This window comes from Macrobrachium rosenbergii, chromosome 37 (genome assembly GCF_040412425.1).
Source record: "Macrobrachium rosenbergii isolate ZJJX-2024 chromosome 37, ASM4041242v1, whole genome shotgun sequence".
In the NCBI taxonomy this organism is placed as follows: Eukaryota; Metazoa; Arthropoda; class Malacostraca; order Decapoda; family Palaemonidae; genus Macrobrachium; species Macrobrachium rosenbergii.
Genome location: NC_089777.1, coordinates 44,137,608 through 44,152,607, shown reverse-complemented (window position 1 = coordinate 44,152,607; position 15,000 = coordinate 44,137,608). Strand labels below are relative to the sequence as shown.

Sequence of the window (15,000 nt, the reverse complement as noted above, 5' to 3'; positions counted from 1 at the left end):
CAAATCTCTTTTCATGGCAGATAGTGTGAATATTTCTAGTGCCAAATAAAAGAAACTAGTAAAACATCCTGATTATGATGCTAGAGCTGGATAATTAACCAGAAGTGTTTCCAAATACTGCCAAAACTCCACCAAAAACCTGACATTAGGTGTTTTTTTCTCAAAAGTAAAGTTTTACAACTTAAAATCTTCAAAGCGCCGTTCATTTTGAACTTATATGCATAATTAATTTTGTTATTTGTTTCTGAAAGGTTCTAGTTTTTTTTTTTTAGTTAAAGTTTTGTTTGCATTACACATTTTTTTTATTTTTCAGTATTTATTTTCAATTTTTTCTATGTCTATAATAGTCTGCCTAATCAATTAGTGCCAACAGCTGAGAATATAAGAGTAACTGAACAATTCAATCCATTTTATAAACTTGAATGTGTACAGTTTTCAATGTTACTTCCAAAAATAAGATATCCTTGGCAGTTTAAAAAGTTATAATTTTCCCGAATTTTTTTCATATTTTATTTTATATAAAGTTCAGATTTTTATAATATCAGCTAAATAACTATTTTGCAATATTTTTAATGTATAATCAACAACTGAAATTATTCAATTAGGATGAAATTAAAAAATAAATATATATGGGTCATAAGTCATCTGTAAGTTACATACTGTTTTTAAAAGTTTATTCCTTATAAGTGAACTCATCTATGAATTAAATAACGAATTTAGAGAAAATGTACAATGATATTTTTCTTGCTGGCATTCCTGGTCTGCCTGGTATATTTTCTTTATGTACTTTTAGAACCCGATATATAATCCCCATCCTTGTACCTGTTGCGTATATTTCTTTATTTTCATAATGAGACTTAATTCGTTTGTTTGCCACTTTTCGAGAACTCTGTTGATCCTAACTGATCAAGCAAAATAAAGTCCAAAAAGAAGAATTAACCGAAAGTTACCGTTCCTAAACATAATGTTGGCAAGAGAACAGGGTAACATCAGCACAACAGTATACCAGATGAAAACTTATTCTGGTGTGGGTCTCAGTTTCCCAAGTTCACGTTTTATCGTTTTAAACTTAATGCATTTTCTCCTTCCTTACAAAGAGCATGGGGAATTTTCAAGACGTGTTAACTTTAATACAGAAATGGACTTTGTACGCACTTTATTTCCTAAACAATGGTTACCCAGAAAGAACATCCGATAACTAGTTAAGGATATTTTTTAACAACATCCTTATAAGAAAACCTACCACAAGCGCAGTAGAAAAATAATTATATATCCAAAACTACCTTATCAAGGAGAACAATTGTGCAAGGAAACTAATGAAGTAAACATAATAACAGACTGACTCTTCCCTCAGATTAATATATGCACAGTTTTCTATAATAACATTAAGGTGAAAACATTTATCCACCACAAAAACAATATCCCTCCTAAATGGTGTGCTGACGAAGTTTACAAGTTTAAATGTCCAGTATGTAGTAACTGCTATTTTCGGATCTAGCAATAGGTCCCTCGTTCTCAGAGCATCGGAGCATTCGGGAAACAGCTACAGAATAAAAGAGATTCTTGCTAGACTCCTTACGGACTTGATAAGGAGACTTTCTGCAATCCGGATCTCGTATAGATAATTCCCTTTGAATACGGTAGAAAATTCTTTTAAGTTCATCTGTTTTTTCACAGATGCTTTCGGAATGTTCAGTGAAGGAACATTCTGAGAATATCTGTGAAAATTAGATAAACTTAGAAGAATTTTCCATCGTATATAAGGAAATTATCTATGCGAGATCCGAATTGAAGAATTTTCCATCGTATATAAGGAAATTATCTATGCGAGATCCGAATTGCAGAGGGTCTCATCCTTAAGTCCTTAAGGTCAGCTATAAACAATATATACCTTGAGTTTCCCTTGAAATTGTTTTAGTTATATATAATTTCATATTGTCAATGTAAATATTTTTTATAATAAACCTTTTAACTTACTTACCTTACTATGTATTGTTACCATTATTATAACGTATTATTAATATTACTTTCTAGCGTTGGTCATTCTGACATGATAGTAGGCCTACTGTAGCCCTACATGTTTCTAATTTTTAGTATAGACTTAGTCCGTTAGGTAATGCTGCAATGTTTCCCACCTTCCAAACTGAAGGAAAACTTGTACGTCCAGAAAACTAGAAGTAATCTTAGAAGCAATGAAACCAGTGATATTTAAAAAAAAAAAAAAAAAAAAAAAAGATGGGAAAGATCCTGTTACGGTCTATGCTGCCGTAATTGTCAAGCCCCTGAAGCAAAGTTTTGACTTCTCTAGATCTGAAGGCCAATGAACAAAACTTCTTCGGAAACGTTGACTGAGGCAACACCACAGACTCACTGCACTGTTCGCTCACAAAGACTTGAGCCAAAAATTCTGCCTTTTGTTTCGAGCAGGGGTTCTCAACCTGGGGTACGCGTACCCCCAGGGGTACGTGAGAGGAATTTTGAGGGTACGTGACAGGTTTCTCAAAATACTTCGGTTTCGAATAACTGTAAATCTGTTTGTAGAAAGTGCTTTGTCAATGACTCAACTGTAAAAGATTCTTTCGATAGTTTGTCATTGACCAGATTCTGGTCAACAATGGCAAGTTCTTATTCTGCTTTAGCAAAGAAATGTGTACGGAACCTCCTGATGTTTCCTTCCACATACCGCTGTGACCAGGGATTCTCAGCACTGTGCTTGATTAAAATTAAGTTACGTTCACGTCTTGCAGTCAAACGAGACATAAGAGTGGCTCTTACAAAGACTGGGCCGAGGATTGACTTGTTGGTAGCAAAGAAACAGGCCCAACCATCTCACTGAATTAGTCTATACTTGTTTTTTAATGCAGTCACACACACTGACTTCCCTATGAGTAAGCAAAAGTTAGCTCTCGTAGTTCTATCATAGACAACTTGAGCTTGACTTCTAACCTAAATGAAATTGCATCACAAAAGTCTGATAGACTGTGTCTTCATCATTCATAAGTAGGCCTATCTTTTTTATGGTAGGCAAGCTTATGTGTAGTATTAAGCCATGGCTTATCTTTAAGACGAAGCTTGAGGATTTTAGATGGAATTTTCCTCCAGGTAATAATGCTAATGTGACCATTTAAAAACTCACTAATTATAGAAGTTCTATAGGGATCGCTCTAGCTGAGTTCAATAAGATCACAGTGAATACCAACCCAGCTAGCCTGAGATTTCACGTATACCTTCCTTGAAGAGCCAACATCAGGAACAACTTGATCCATCTCCATATTAACCTTAATCAAACTGTAAGATGAGCCCACTAGCAAACCTACTCCAAAAGAATACAACACCCGTAACATCTGCGAAAACAAGATCAAAATGGTTGCCAGATTGGTGTGTGGTTCCCAAACTTTTTCAGGCTGGCGCCCCCTTGGCTTCCAGATGGATAGCTCCCCCTCCCGCTCACAACAAGAAACAGTAGAACAAATTACTGTTAATGGGATGGGTGTGCTTGGTGCTAAATCAGTAACAATATCCCCACGTTCGGTAATTTTAAGTCTGCGTTTTTTTTTTTTTTTTTTTTTTTTGCTTTTAATTATTAAATGCTCTTAATAGCAGTTACGCCCCCCAACCCCAGCCATTCAGTGTGATGAGCATTGTAATCATCAACAAAAATTCAGCAAGTCTTGGACTCAGCGTCCTGTGCTGCTGACATTTTGGTAAGCAAGCAGCCACATCTGGATTCTCATACCTGGCAAAAACATAATGATTTAAAAGCCTTCGGCAGACTGTAACCACCTGTGTTTCATGGCATCCACACTCATACAGTTGCCTATGAAATGTGGAGAAACCTTCTCTATTATACAGAGCCATTCTACAGGCGCTTGGAATGGCATTGCACTAAGTAAAACGGGCTTCTTAAACCCTGTAATCAACAGTTCTCAAATATGTCACAAATCAGTCACAAGAGTTTCAAAACTAAAAAGGATAGTTCTGAAATATGTCACAAATCAGTCACAAGAGTTTCAAAACTAAAAAGGATAGTTCTGAAATATGTCACAAATCAGTCCAAGAGTTTCAAAACTAAAAGGATAGTTCTGAAATAGGTCACAAATCGGTCACAAGAGTTTCAAAACTAAAAAGGATAGTTCTGAAATAGGTCACAAATCGGTCACAAGAGTTTCAAAACTAAAAAGGATAGTTCTGAAATATGTCACAAATCAGTCACAAGAGTTTCAAAACTAAAAAGGATAGTTCTGAAATATGTCACAAATCAGTCCAAGAGTTTCAAAACTAAAAAGGATAGTTCTGAAATAGGTCACAAATCGGTCACAAGAGTTTCAAAACTAAAAAGGATAGTTCTGAAATATGTCACAAATCAGTCACAAGAGTTTCAAAACTAAAAAGGATATCAAAATTGACACCAGCAACACCCAAGTCCTTTTTATTTTCTTATATAATCCACGGATATGGCTATATAAAATACATTTCCGTGATCGACTCTGTGGACCAGGATTAAGCTCAATATTGCCAGAAAGAAGCAACATATGAAGCAAGTGTAAAGGAATATTTGCCAACTAACAAGTGCAAAGAAAGCAACATATGAAGCAAGTGTAAAGGAATATTTGCCAGTTAACAAGAGTAAAGGAATCTTTGCAAACTTACCAAAACAAAAACTAGTATATACTCGTATAATCAATACTGAAAAGAGTTTGCCTATAAAAAAAACAAAAATTATCTCGGAATTACATTTGCCAACTGGGAGGAGCTGGCACACCCAACAAGGATATAGTCCGTGGGAAGGACAATGTCTTTGAGAACATGATTATAGGTGACCCACTTAAACATACATTACTGCTTAATGATAGTTTCGATAGACATCTAAATACGTGGTAAACAAAAGGAATTATCACTGATTTTGAATATGAAGCCACATACACAACTGATACAAGACCAGGAACTTTTCACTGTACATTTTCTATAAATGCTTAATTCTATTCATAGAAAAGTTTACATAAAATGAATATTCTTTAAAAAAAAATATTATGCAACTAATAGACAACTTAAAAAATATACATTAGGTAGTGAGCAACACGGAATCGTTCTTCACTAATGTACCAGTCGAAGAGACAGTTAACATAATACTTGAATAAACTTTCATTCCAATTTCGCCAGATGCATGCTCATGTAACTGAGGCATACTGGCAAATGTAGCAAAATCAACTCATTTGCAAATATTATGTGATCAGGTAATAGATATATATACATTCTATATATATATATATATATATATATATATATATATATATATATATATATATATATATATATTAACTTTATCACATACACAATTGTTCTGTGCGTTAGTAGAATTACTAAAAGGACCTCATTCAAACTGGATGGTCTCTAATGGAGTATTTATTCAGAAAAAGTTACAAGCTTTCTTGGACAAACAGTCCACATTATCAAGTATCCATACAATGAGCAGATGCGTAGTCCAGCTGTATTTATATCTGTGTGCTGGGCACTTTTAATCCTATAATCGCCTAGCTCCTCCTGTGTGACTCCCACCCCCTCGTGATCTTGGTCTTTCTCTGCTCCCTTCTTCCAGGTGTCCGTTTTCTGTGCATTCTCTTGTGTTTTTCCTTCATTTCCTTGCTACTGTGGAGTATACGATTTTTCTAGATATGCTGTTTCAAAGCCGTTTCCGGTGTTCCCTGCCATTGTGTTGTTGGCGCAAGTTATGAAGGTGTTCTTTACAACCAGTCTAGCTGTTTTGTTGGTGTTCCTTTACAGAAAACTCATATTTTCCCAGTCTATTTTATGATCATTTTCCCAACAGTGTTTGGCAACTGCCGACGTCTGATTATAATGCCTTATGTTCTGTAGATGTTTTTGCTTCGCTGTTTACATGGTTTGCCAGTTTCGCCATAGTACCCTTCTTCACAGCCTAGACATGCTGCCATATATACCCCACCTCTAATCTCTTCCCCCTCTACCGACTTTTTGTTTCTAACTATTTTATTCCTAATGGTGTTTTTGTAGCTGCCTATCAATTTGATAGATTAGGAAAATACAAGGATATAAAGATTTGTAAGGCAGACAAAGGGGTAGCAGTTGTAGTAATGGATGCATAGACTACGAGAACAAGTTAGAACAAATTCTAAACGATGAAAACACATATGAGGCTTGCAACAAAAAACCGGACATTAGGGGGGTACAGTGCAATTTTAACAAAAAGTAAGGGAAGCGTTGACAAAAATCCACGAAAAAACTAAGAGAAAAGAATTAGAACATAGAGTAAAATCAGTGGAAAGTCCAGAGATCCCATATATTTATGGTAGTCCTAAGATCCACAAGGAAGGGTGCCCTCTAAGACCGATCGTGGCATCGACGAGATCACCGAAGAGGAGGCTGAAGAAATTTCTTTCCAACATAATGGGAAAATGGGTAGGCTTAGTATCCGAAGGGCATTTAAAACATAACATGAACCTGATAGATGAATTATCCAAAATTAACGTAAAAGAGTGTAAATTTGCAAGTTTGGATGTAACTTCCCTGTTCACTAACGTACCAGTCAAGACGACGTTGGAAATAATAAAAAAGAAAATGGAGGAGAGGGTTTAAACATGCGACATAGATCATGACGTTTTAATAAAACTGCTAACAGCGGCCCTCAGCGTTAATGCTTTCAAGTCGGGGGGAAACCATTATATACAAAAAAATGGCGTGGCCATGGGTTCAAGTCTTTCACCAATTCTAGCCAATATCTTTATGGAATGGTTTGAAAAGGAAGAGGTGGGCAAAATAAATAAAGGGAACTTAAATATCATGAAATGGGTAAGATACGTGGAAGACATCTTGATTATTTACAAGGGAGAAAGGGAAGATCTACACAAGTTCCTAGAAAACATAAATAAACTAAATGAACACATCCAGTTCACAATAGAAGAAGGGAAGGAGGGAGAAATTCCTTTCTTGGATGTCCTGGTTAAGAGGGAAGGGGAAAATTTAAAATTCAAGGTATGTAGGAAGAAGACACACACCAATTCATACATACATAGGTTCTTTAGTCATAGGAAAGAAATAAAAATAGGAGTAATGACAGGGTTGGCCATCAGGGCTTATAGGATTTGCAGTCCCGAATTTTTAGACGAAGAGCTGGATTTCCTGAGGGAGAGTTTTAGGAGATTAGGCTACCCTAAGTATTGGTGGGAGTGGGCACACATCAAAGCAAGGAAAAACTATTTTGGGGAGAGGGAGAGGATAGAAAAGGAACATTTGGTAGGGAAGAAAATAATTACAGTTCTGGACAACAACTCTATTGCACCCATCAACAGAAAGTTAGATAATTTCAAATTGATAGGCATCTACAAAAACACCATTAGGAATAAAATAGTTAGAAACAAAAAGTCGGTAGAGGGGAAAAGATTAGAGGGGGGGTTATATATGGCAGCATGTCTAGGCTGTGAAGAAGGGTACTATGGCGAAACTGGCAAATCATGTAAAGAGCGAAGCAAACAACATCTGCAGAACATAAGGCATTATAATCAGACGTCGGCAGTTGCCTAAACACTGTTGGGAAAATGATCATAAAATAGACTGGGAAAATATGAGTTTTCTGTACAGGAACACCAACAAAATGGCTAGACTGGTTGTAGAGAACGCCTTCATAACTTGCGCCAGCAACACAATGGCGGGGAACACCGGAAACGGCTTTAAAGACAGCCTATCTAGAAAAATCATATACTCCACAGTAGCAAGGAAACGAAGGAAAAACGCAAGAGAACGCACGGAAAATGGGCACCTGGAAGAAGGGAGCAGAGAAAGACCAAGATCACAAGATATAAATACAGCTGGACTACGCATCTGCTTATTGTACGGATACTTGATAATGTGGACTGTTTGTCCAAGAAAGCTTGTAACTTTTTCTGAATAAATACTCCATTAGGTACCATCCAGTTTGAATGAGGTCCTTTAATATATAATATATATATATATATATATATATATATATATATATATATATATATATATATATATACATATATATATATATATATATATATATATATATATATATATATATATATATATATATATATATATATATATATATATATATATATATATATATATATATAATAATTCTATCACATCACTGTGACATTTTATTTACAAACATTAAGCTATAAATGTCGTTTAATAATATCCAACTGGCGCTACATCGGGAATATTGCAAAAGGGGAATTATAATTTATAAATGATTTGGTACCTAAGTGACTCGAAACCCCGAAAGTACCCATCAACGGCTTAAAGTCGACATTCTAGACCACTGGGCTGTTAAGAGAGGTATAAGTTAATGCCGACTCTACTGTACATATCCACGTCGAGTGCAGGAATTTGTTCTTAGCATCGGCATCAAGTCCAGGGTATTAGTAGTTCTTCAACGCAAGTCATAAAAGAAGTTGAAACCTAAGTACTATGTACCTGAGGTTTTTCCCAGGCAGGTACCTAGTGCCAAACATACCAGCGTTTTGCCCAACTTTCCCAAGTACTGAGGTTCAAACTTCTTTTATGAACTATGTGAAGGAATGGCTATGCCCTGGACTCTCACTTGAAAGACGGGTTTTGTCTCGACAGGAGTCAGAAATTATTTCTGTGAAACAAGTTCTCGTGTGTTCATTTCTATCTTATCCCAAAGTGAGGGTGGTAAGTTGAATAAAAAGATCTCCAGAGCGCCTAAGAGACATTAATATATAAAGCTTTTATGTATCATGCGCATTTAAGAGCAAACGACAGTTGTTCATTTCATAATAATTTATATGCAAATGCTGATTTGGCAGCCATGTTGAAAATGAGTTACGCCTATAAGTGCTACATCGCTGGTTTATTATTATTATTATTATTATTATTATTATTATTATTATTATTATTATTATTATTATTATTATTATTATTGGGATGTTGGTCATTGTGATTAAAGTCAAAATCTCTATTTTTTTATTGTTACTACCATCATTATTATTATTACTAACGATTGCAACCTCCCCCACAGAACATTAATTTGTCGAGCAAGCATCCTAAAAATGGAAGTTCATATGCGAAAAAGTATAAAGCAAATCGAAGAGAATAACAGATAGAATTGAATCAACAAACAGATAAGTATATGCACACAGAAACAGCATAAGTCAAAATAGTTAAGGTAATGGTGTGTGACATTTCAAAGTAGTGTTGTTGCACACCTAATACTTAAATGGACATGATATTATCAAAATCTTAAAGTAAAAAAACACAAGTACTGTAGAACTGAAATAGCCTTACCTGTAAAATAGTGACATTGAGTAGCCTATTGTAGAATATGCTTGCTGAATTTGCAGTTGATCTGATAGTGGTATTGAAGAGCTCGGTTGACAAGAGCCACGGCATAGCTCGGCATCCCAGGCAAAATCCAGCAATGGCCGTCAGAATGGTGACCAAGGGTACGCTGGGAGGCCACTGTATTTCATACACATTGCTCATCAGGTAGTAAAATCCCAGTAAAGTATTTGCTAGCCCAATAGTACAAGTTGATACAATGATCAATGGGCGACGGCCAAGCCGGTCTGCACCCATCAGGCACAAAAATGTGAATATGATTTGTATGATACCAGTGCTAACAACAGCCATGCGGGGGTTCTCCACGCCAGCTGAGATGAAGATCAGTCCGGTGAACACAACGAGAATATTTCCTCCACTCACTTGTTGCAAGGTAGCCATAAACAGAGAAATCAAGAAAGGCCACCTGGTGCGGGGTCTCCACAGCTCACAGTATTCTACCTCCCTGCCAACAGAGGTTATCTTGGCCTCCATTTCCTCTAGTTCTGATGAGAAGTCATACCTTGGTCCCCTTAGCCACCGAAGGGATGCTTTGCATTCCCTCGTTTTGCCTTTCAAGAGATACCAGTAGGGGGATTCTGGCACCACCCATAGCACTATGAACATCAAGATTACAGGTATAGAACATATATGACAGCTGACACGCCAGGAGAAGAATGCCCCAGCCATGTAGGACAACACAATACCAAATGTGATGAACAGCGAGGGCATTAGACCTAAGCTACCTCTTAATCTGGCTTCTGGTACTTCACTGCAATACACCTGCAAAATACAAATCATGTCAAATGCTACACATATAATGAAGAAATATGTATTGCTGAAATTTGCATTTGTTTAATGCCAAAAGATGGAAAATGTTGCCAAAATTAAAACAAATTTTTAACTAAACACGGTGCTTACTGGTGATGCACAATACAAGAAGGCAGTAGCAGTGCCACATATCATCCTGCCAAGTAAAATAACTGTTGTATTTGAGGCTAGAGCTATTGTCAGCCATCCTACCAACAAAAATGGCGCCAGAACAATAAGCGTCATACGTCGACCTATGAGGTCCATAACTCTCCCAGCGAATATGCTTCCCAACATACATCCGACTGATATGATGCTTGCTGTTGAGAAATAAAAAATCCATGAACATCAGCAACATGTCTTTTTGTATAGTATTTTCTCAGGTACATAAGCTTCCCTATTCTGTAAATTTTCAAAACATTTTGTAGCCTACGAAGCAAAATAATCTACAATTAGTACCTCTTCTCACAACCTTTGGAACTCCCTCCTGATTTAATTTTCACTAGGTGGTATAATCTTCCAGCCTTCAAGAGGCAAGTCTATTCTTTATATCTTCAGGATTAATTTACGTACAACCTTCGAAAAAAGGAGGGAGAAGGAAGAAGAGAGGAAGCAGCTGCAGACCTGGCCTCTTAAAGAATGACAAGTTGCTCAAGGTTAGAACAGAACAAAATCAGGAAGAACATTATAACGGATGCTATCAAATGCACTCCTACGACACCACTTTCAAAGCCTACCCATCCACGCTATGTCGGCTGTCGTCAAGACAATGGCTGGGTCTTCTTTCATAGATGGCAAGGCAGCTGCTGTCCACCCGTTGACAGCGCCGGCTGAGAGATTGCTCAGAGAGACGGCCAGGCAAGCGAAGAGCTGTGTTAAAAATATGAGGCGTCAAAGTTCATTTTTCAGTTGTGATTTGTATGACATTTTTTAATTACATCATAATTTCTGTGGAGACTGTCGTTACATTATGAACTGCATTGCCATTATCTCATGATCTGTATAAAGTTGCAATTACAACCAAGAATTCTTTCAAGGTCCGGGAAGCTGCAACTTTCTGTTTTCATAACTCTCCGACAGTATTCTTGTTGGACGTCTTTAATTTATGATCAACATATGCTAAAGTGTAATGTATTGCCATACATTAAGACATGTATAACCAAAAATAGAAATCTTGGAACAACCTTTAATTAAATTAACAAAATCTAATTCACTCTTTGGCTTTTACCCCACCACTTCACAAAATTCCATTGAAGTAAATTGGTAATTTTAGCATCTTTTCTTGACAAGCACGCATGCAGATGAACAAACTGGCAGGAATGTAGACTAAAACACATCATTAAATACCAGTTAGTTTTAGAACGTCGAACATCTGCAATCCGCAGCATCGTTTACAAATGGCTCAATGACAGGGTAAAAGTCGCACTACAGTGATACGATGACTCGTTACGTTACATGATGTTTACTAACGCTCGCCCTCAGGATTATCTGGGAGCACCGGGAAACAGACACAACGCACCAGGCAGTACCCGATTACTTTCATTACCATACAAACAATGACTTTGCGCCTGGTGCAAATTCGATACCAACTTGCAAGGTCTTTACATAGCAAAAGGACGCATAGGCCTATATATATATATATATATATATATATATATATATATATATATATATATATATATATTCATATATATATACACACACAAAAAATATATACATACTTAGTAGAAAGAACCCAGGTCTTTCGATTGAAAAGCAAGGGTTGTTGGTAGTGCCCTTTCTTTTCAACTGAAAAACCTATTAAGTATGTATGTACTTTTGTATGTGTATATATGTATATACATAAATGCATGCGTGTCTGTATGTGTATATATACTGTATATAGTTATATATACACATATAGACACACACACACACACACACATATGTATATATATATATATATATATATATATATATATATATATATATATATATATATATATATATATATGTGTGTGTATATATATATATATATATATATATATATATATATATATATATATATATATATATATATATATATATATATATATATATTTGTATATATACATATATATATATATATATATATATATTGTGTGTGTGTTTTAGTCTCAAACCTGGTATATATATAAATGTGTGATTTAGCATATATATATATATATATATATATATATATATATATATATATATATATATATATATATATATATATATATATATGTGTGTGTGTGTATATATATATGTATGTGTGTGTGTGTAAGTGTGAGTGAAGAAATCAAGAACTAAAAAACACAGGCATTATATAAACACATATATATGTCTATATATGTGTGTGTGTGTGTATAAACATGGCAAATCACGCATGTTTTGCTTCACCTACGTTTCAAGAATTCATTTTTATCTTCTGGAGTAAAACAAAGGACATAAAAGAATCCAACAAATATTAACTCAAACATGTTTTGAAAGTACTGAATACGAATGAGTTGGGATAAAATATGAACTGAAAAACAAAAACTGAGGGGCAACGAAACACGAAAGTAAACGGAGAGAAAAATGTATTAAACTGACTAGAACTGTAACTGTACGAAAAACCCTGATTGAAATCTAAAACGAAAATAAAAGCAACTGACAAACTATGGAACTTAAGGAAATTAAAACAAGACTTGCACACTGAAAAAATAAACATGAAATGCTAGCAGTAAAATGTGAAAAGCTGCAGAATAATTGCATACATTATAAAGGAGAATAAAATGCAAAAAATAACGAAACGAGAACATACTTGCAGAGAAGCGTGTCTGTTAAAGGTTGGGTGGAATAAGACAACCGGTGAATACAAAGCAAGCAGAGTTAGTCGGAGAGGAGAAACGTACAACAGCATTTAGGGATGGCTTGTTCCCCAGTGTGTGTGTAATGTTACTGCACTAGAAATTGTTGCTGAAGTTCGGTGGTAATGAAGGATATCTGCAGGCTGAGATAATATTTTGAAATCACTATAATGAACATAGGTACATACATATAATTGTAGAATTTCTTCATCCGCTGAATGTTGTGTTTGTCATTTCCTGCAAGATTATGAACTGCAAAGAATCCTCTCTTTAATCAAACTAATCCAACTCGGTGACTGACAACCCGATGATAATCAGTGCGAACAATCAATGTAGGTTCCAAAATTACACTTTGGGACTAGTCAAAAATTGCACTTTTAAAAATTACACCAATTTATATTAAGGCATCTTTTAACCCGAAAATTCTTCCGATATTAAGGGGATATTTGAAGATGAAATTTGGTTTAACAAATAGGTACATATTACCTAATACAACAATGAGTTCCCATCTCAAGTAGTTAGACCTCGAGGAACAAAAACAAGAACAACACATACATCATATTATAGAACAACAAAAGTAGTCGTCTTAGTTTTTAAACCATCAGTTAAAAAGCCTCTATGAATTATTTTAGATAAGTGTTGCGGAAGTTTAAAAAAAAAAGTTTACGCCTTGAAATTTAAGCCAGTTAAATGATTGATTATAAATTTTACGTAAAAAAGTTTTACAAGCATTAAGTCTGAATAGCGCCGGGCAGAAAATAAAGAAACAGAAACTTTCTCTGTTCCGAGAAATTGTCTAAATTTGGCAGCTTGAAATCAGATCTAAGTCCACGGGAGCAGCCATCCTCACTATCTTAGCAAGCGATTTTATCGTTTTGTTAGGTTGAAATATGTATTGAATCTACCGATAACTCTTTACCAGGTACGTAAGCGACTAAAATAACAGCAATTCCAGTTCTTCACACTTTTTGGATGAGCTTGTCACTACAAAGCCAGGGATCCAAATGCAAGCATATGAAGAAATTCTGGCGTCCTTAGCAGGATGCTGACCCGCATCCATCAACGGACTTTCATCAAAGGTCTAAAGAATACGAGGTCAACCCACGCACAGGTAAATTAGGGGAGATGAGGTGTTAAGCGGGCTTTAACCGTCTGTGGGGGAATGAGTTCTGTGACGTCATCTGGGACCCCATTCAGTAGCCTGCCATGTGGAATGTTCATTTTATCATCCATATAGAATGCTCATTATACTGTACAAAATGTTTAGTAGTACTAGTAGTTTTTCATAAAACATGGATTCGATGAATAATATTGGTAACTCAGAAATGAACTTTTTCTCACTTCTGCTTACCATACTTGCCCATAAATAATCTCCTATTGATACATCTCACGCAATGTATGAGTATTTTGAAATTATTGCTGCTGAAATACTCTATTGCGCCCTAAAGGTTTCATTGTCAGGCCCTTCTACACTTTCAGTGAAGTCATCTTCTTTTCCTTTTACATCTCAGTTATCTGGTAAATGAAACCAAGTTGCAGAAACGCTCAGTTCACGCTGTGGTCTCTTCTTAAAAAGTGTGACATTATATGTGCTTTACTCCAACTGTCAATGGACTCTGGTAGTAGGCTTCCATTTGTTGTAGACAAGCAAAGACAGGTTTGTGCCCATCTTGATTTAATCGCTGTCTCTCCTCTAGGTCGGTCCTTAATCTTTTGTTCTGTAACCCCTTTCACGGATAGTTTTCAATTTTAGTTTACTATATATTCTGTTACCTTTCATTTTAATGTAACGATTTTTAAAAAATTTTGTTCTTTAATTTTAATGTTTGTGTACATTTCTGAAATTTTTGTATGAATAATTTTCATTTTTTCAATTCTTAGCTTTTATTTTTAGCTTTTACGATTTTACAAAGAATTTTATTTTTTGTTTTAACAGCCATGTTGATGTAATTAATTTGATAATTACGAAACGCTGGAATAAAGTCAGCTAGTATATCTG

General features: G+C 35.4%; 1 protein-coding gene across 1 annotated transcript in view; it reads right to left on the bottom strand.

The window, feature by feature from the left end:
* Positions 1 to 15,000, bottom strand: part of LOC136825160 (facilitated trehalose transporter Tret1-like) — a 22,165-nt gene that overhangs the window by 2,631 nt on the left and 4,534 nt on the right. The window contains exons 2-4 of the mRNA XM_067081188.1: positions 10,890 to 11,022; positions 10,264 to 10,472; positions 9,310 to 10,125 (exon numbers count right to left, since the gene is read on the bottom strand). Of these exons, the coding sequence (XP_066937289.1) occupies positions 9,310 to 10,125; positions 10,264 to 10,472; positions 10,890 to 11,022 (1,158 nt within the window). The remainder of the gene's footprint in view (positions 1 to 9,309; positions 10,126 to 10,263; positions 10,473 to 10,889; positions 11,023 to 15,000) is intronic.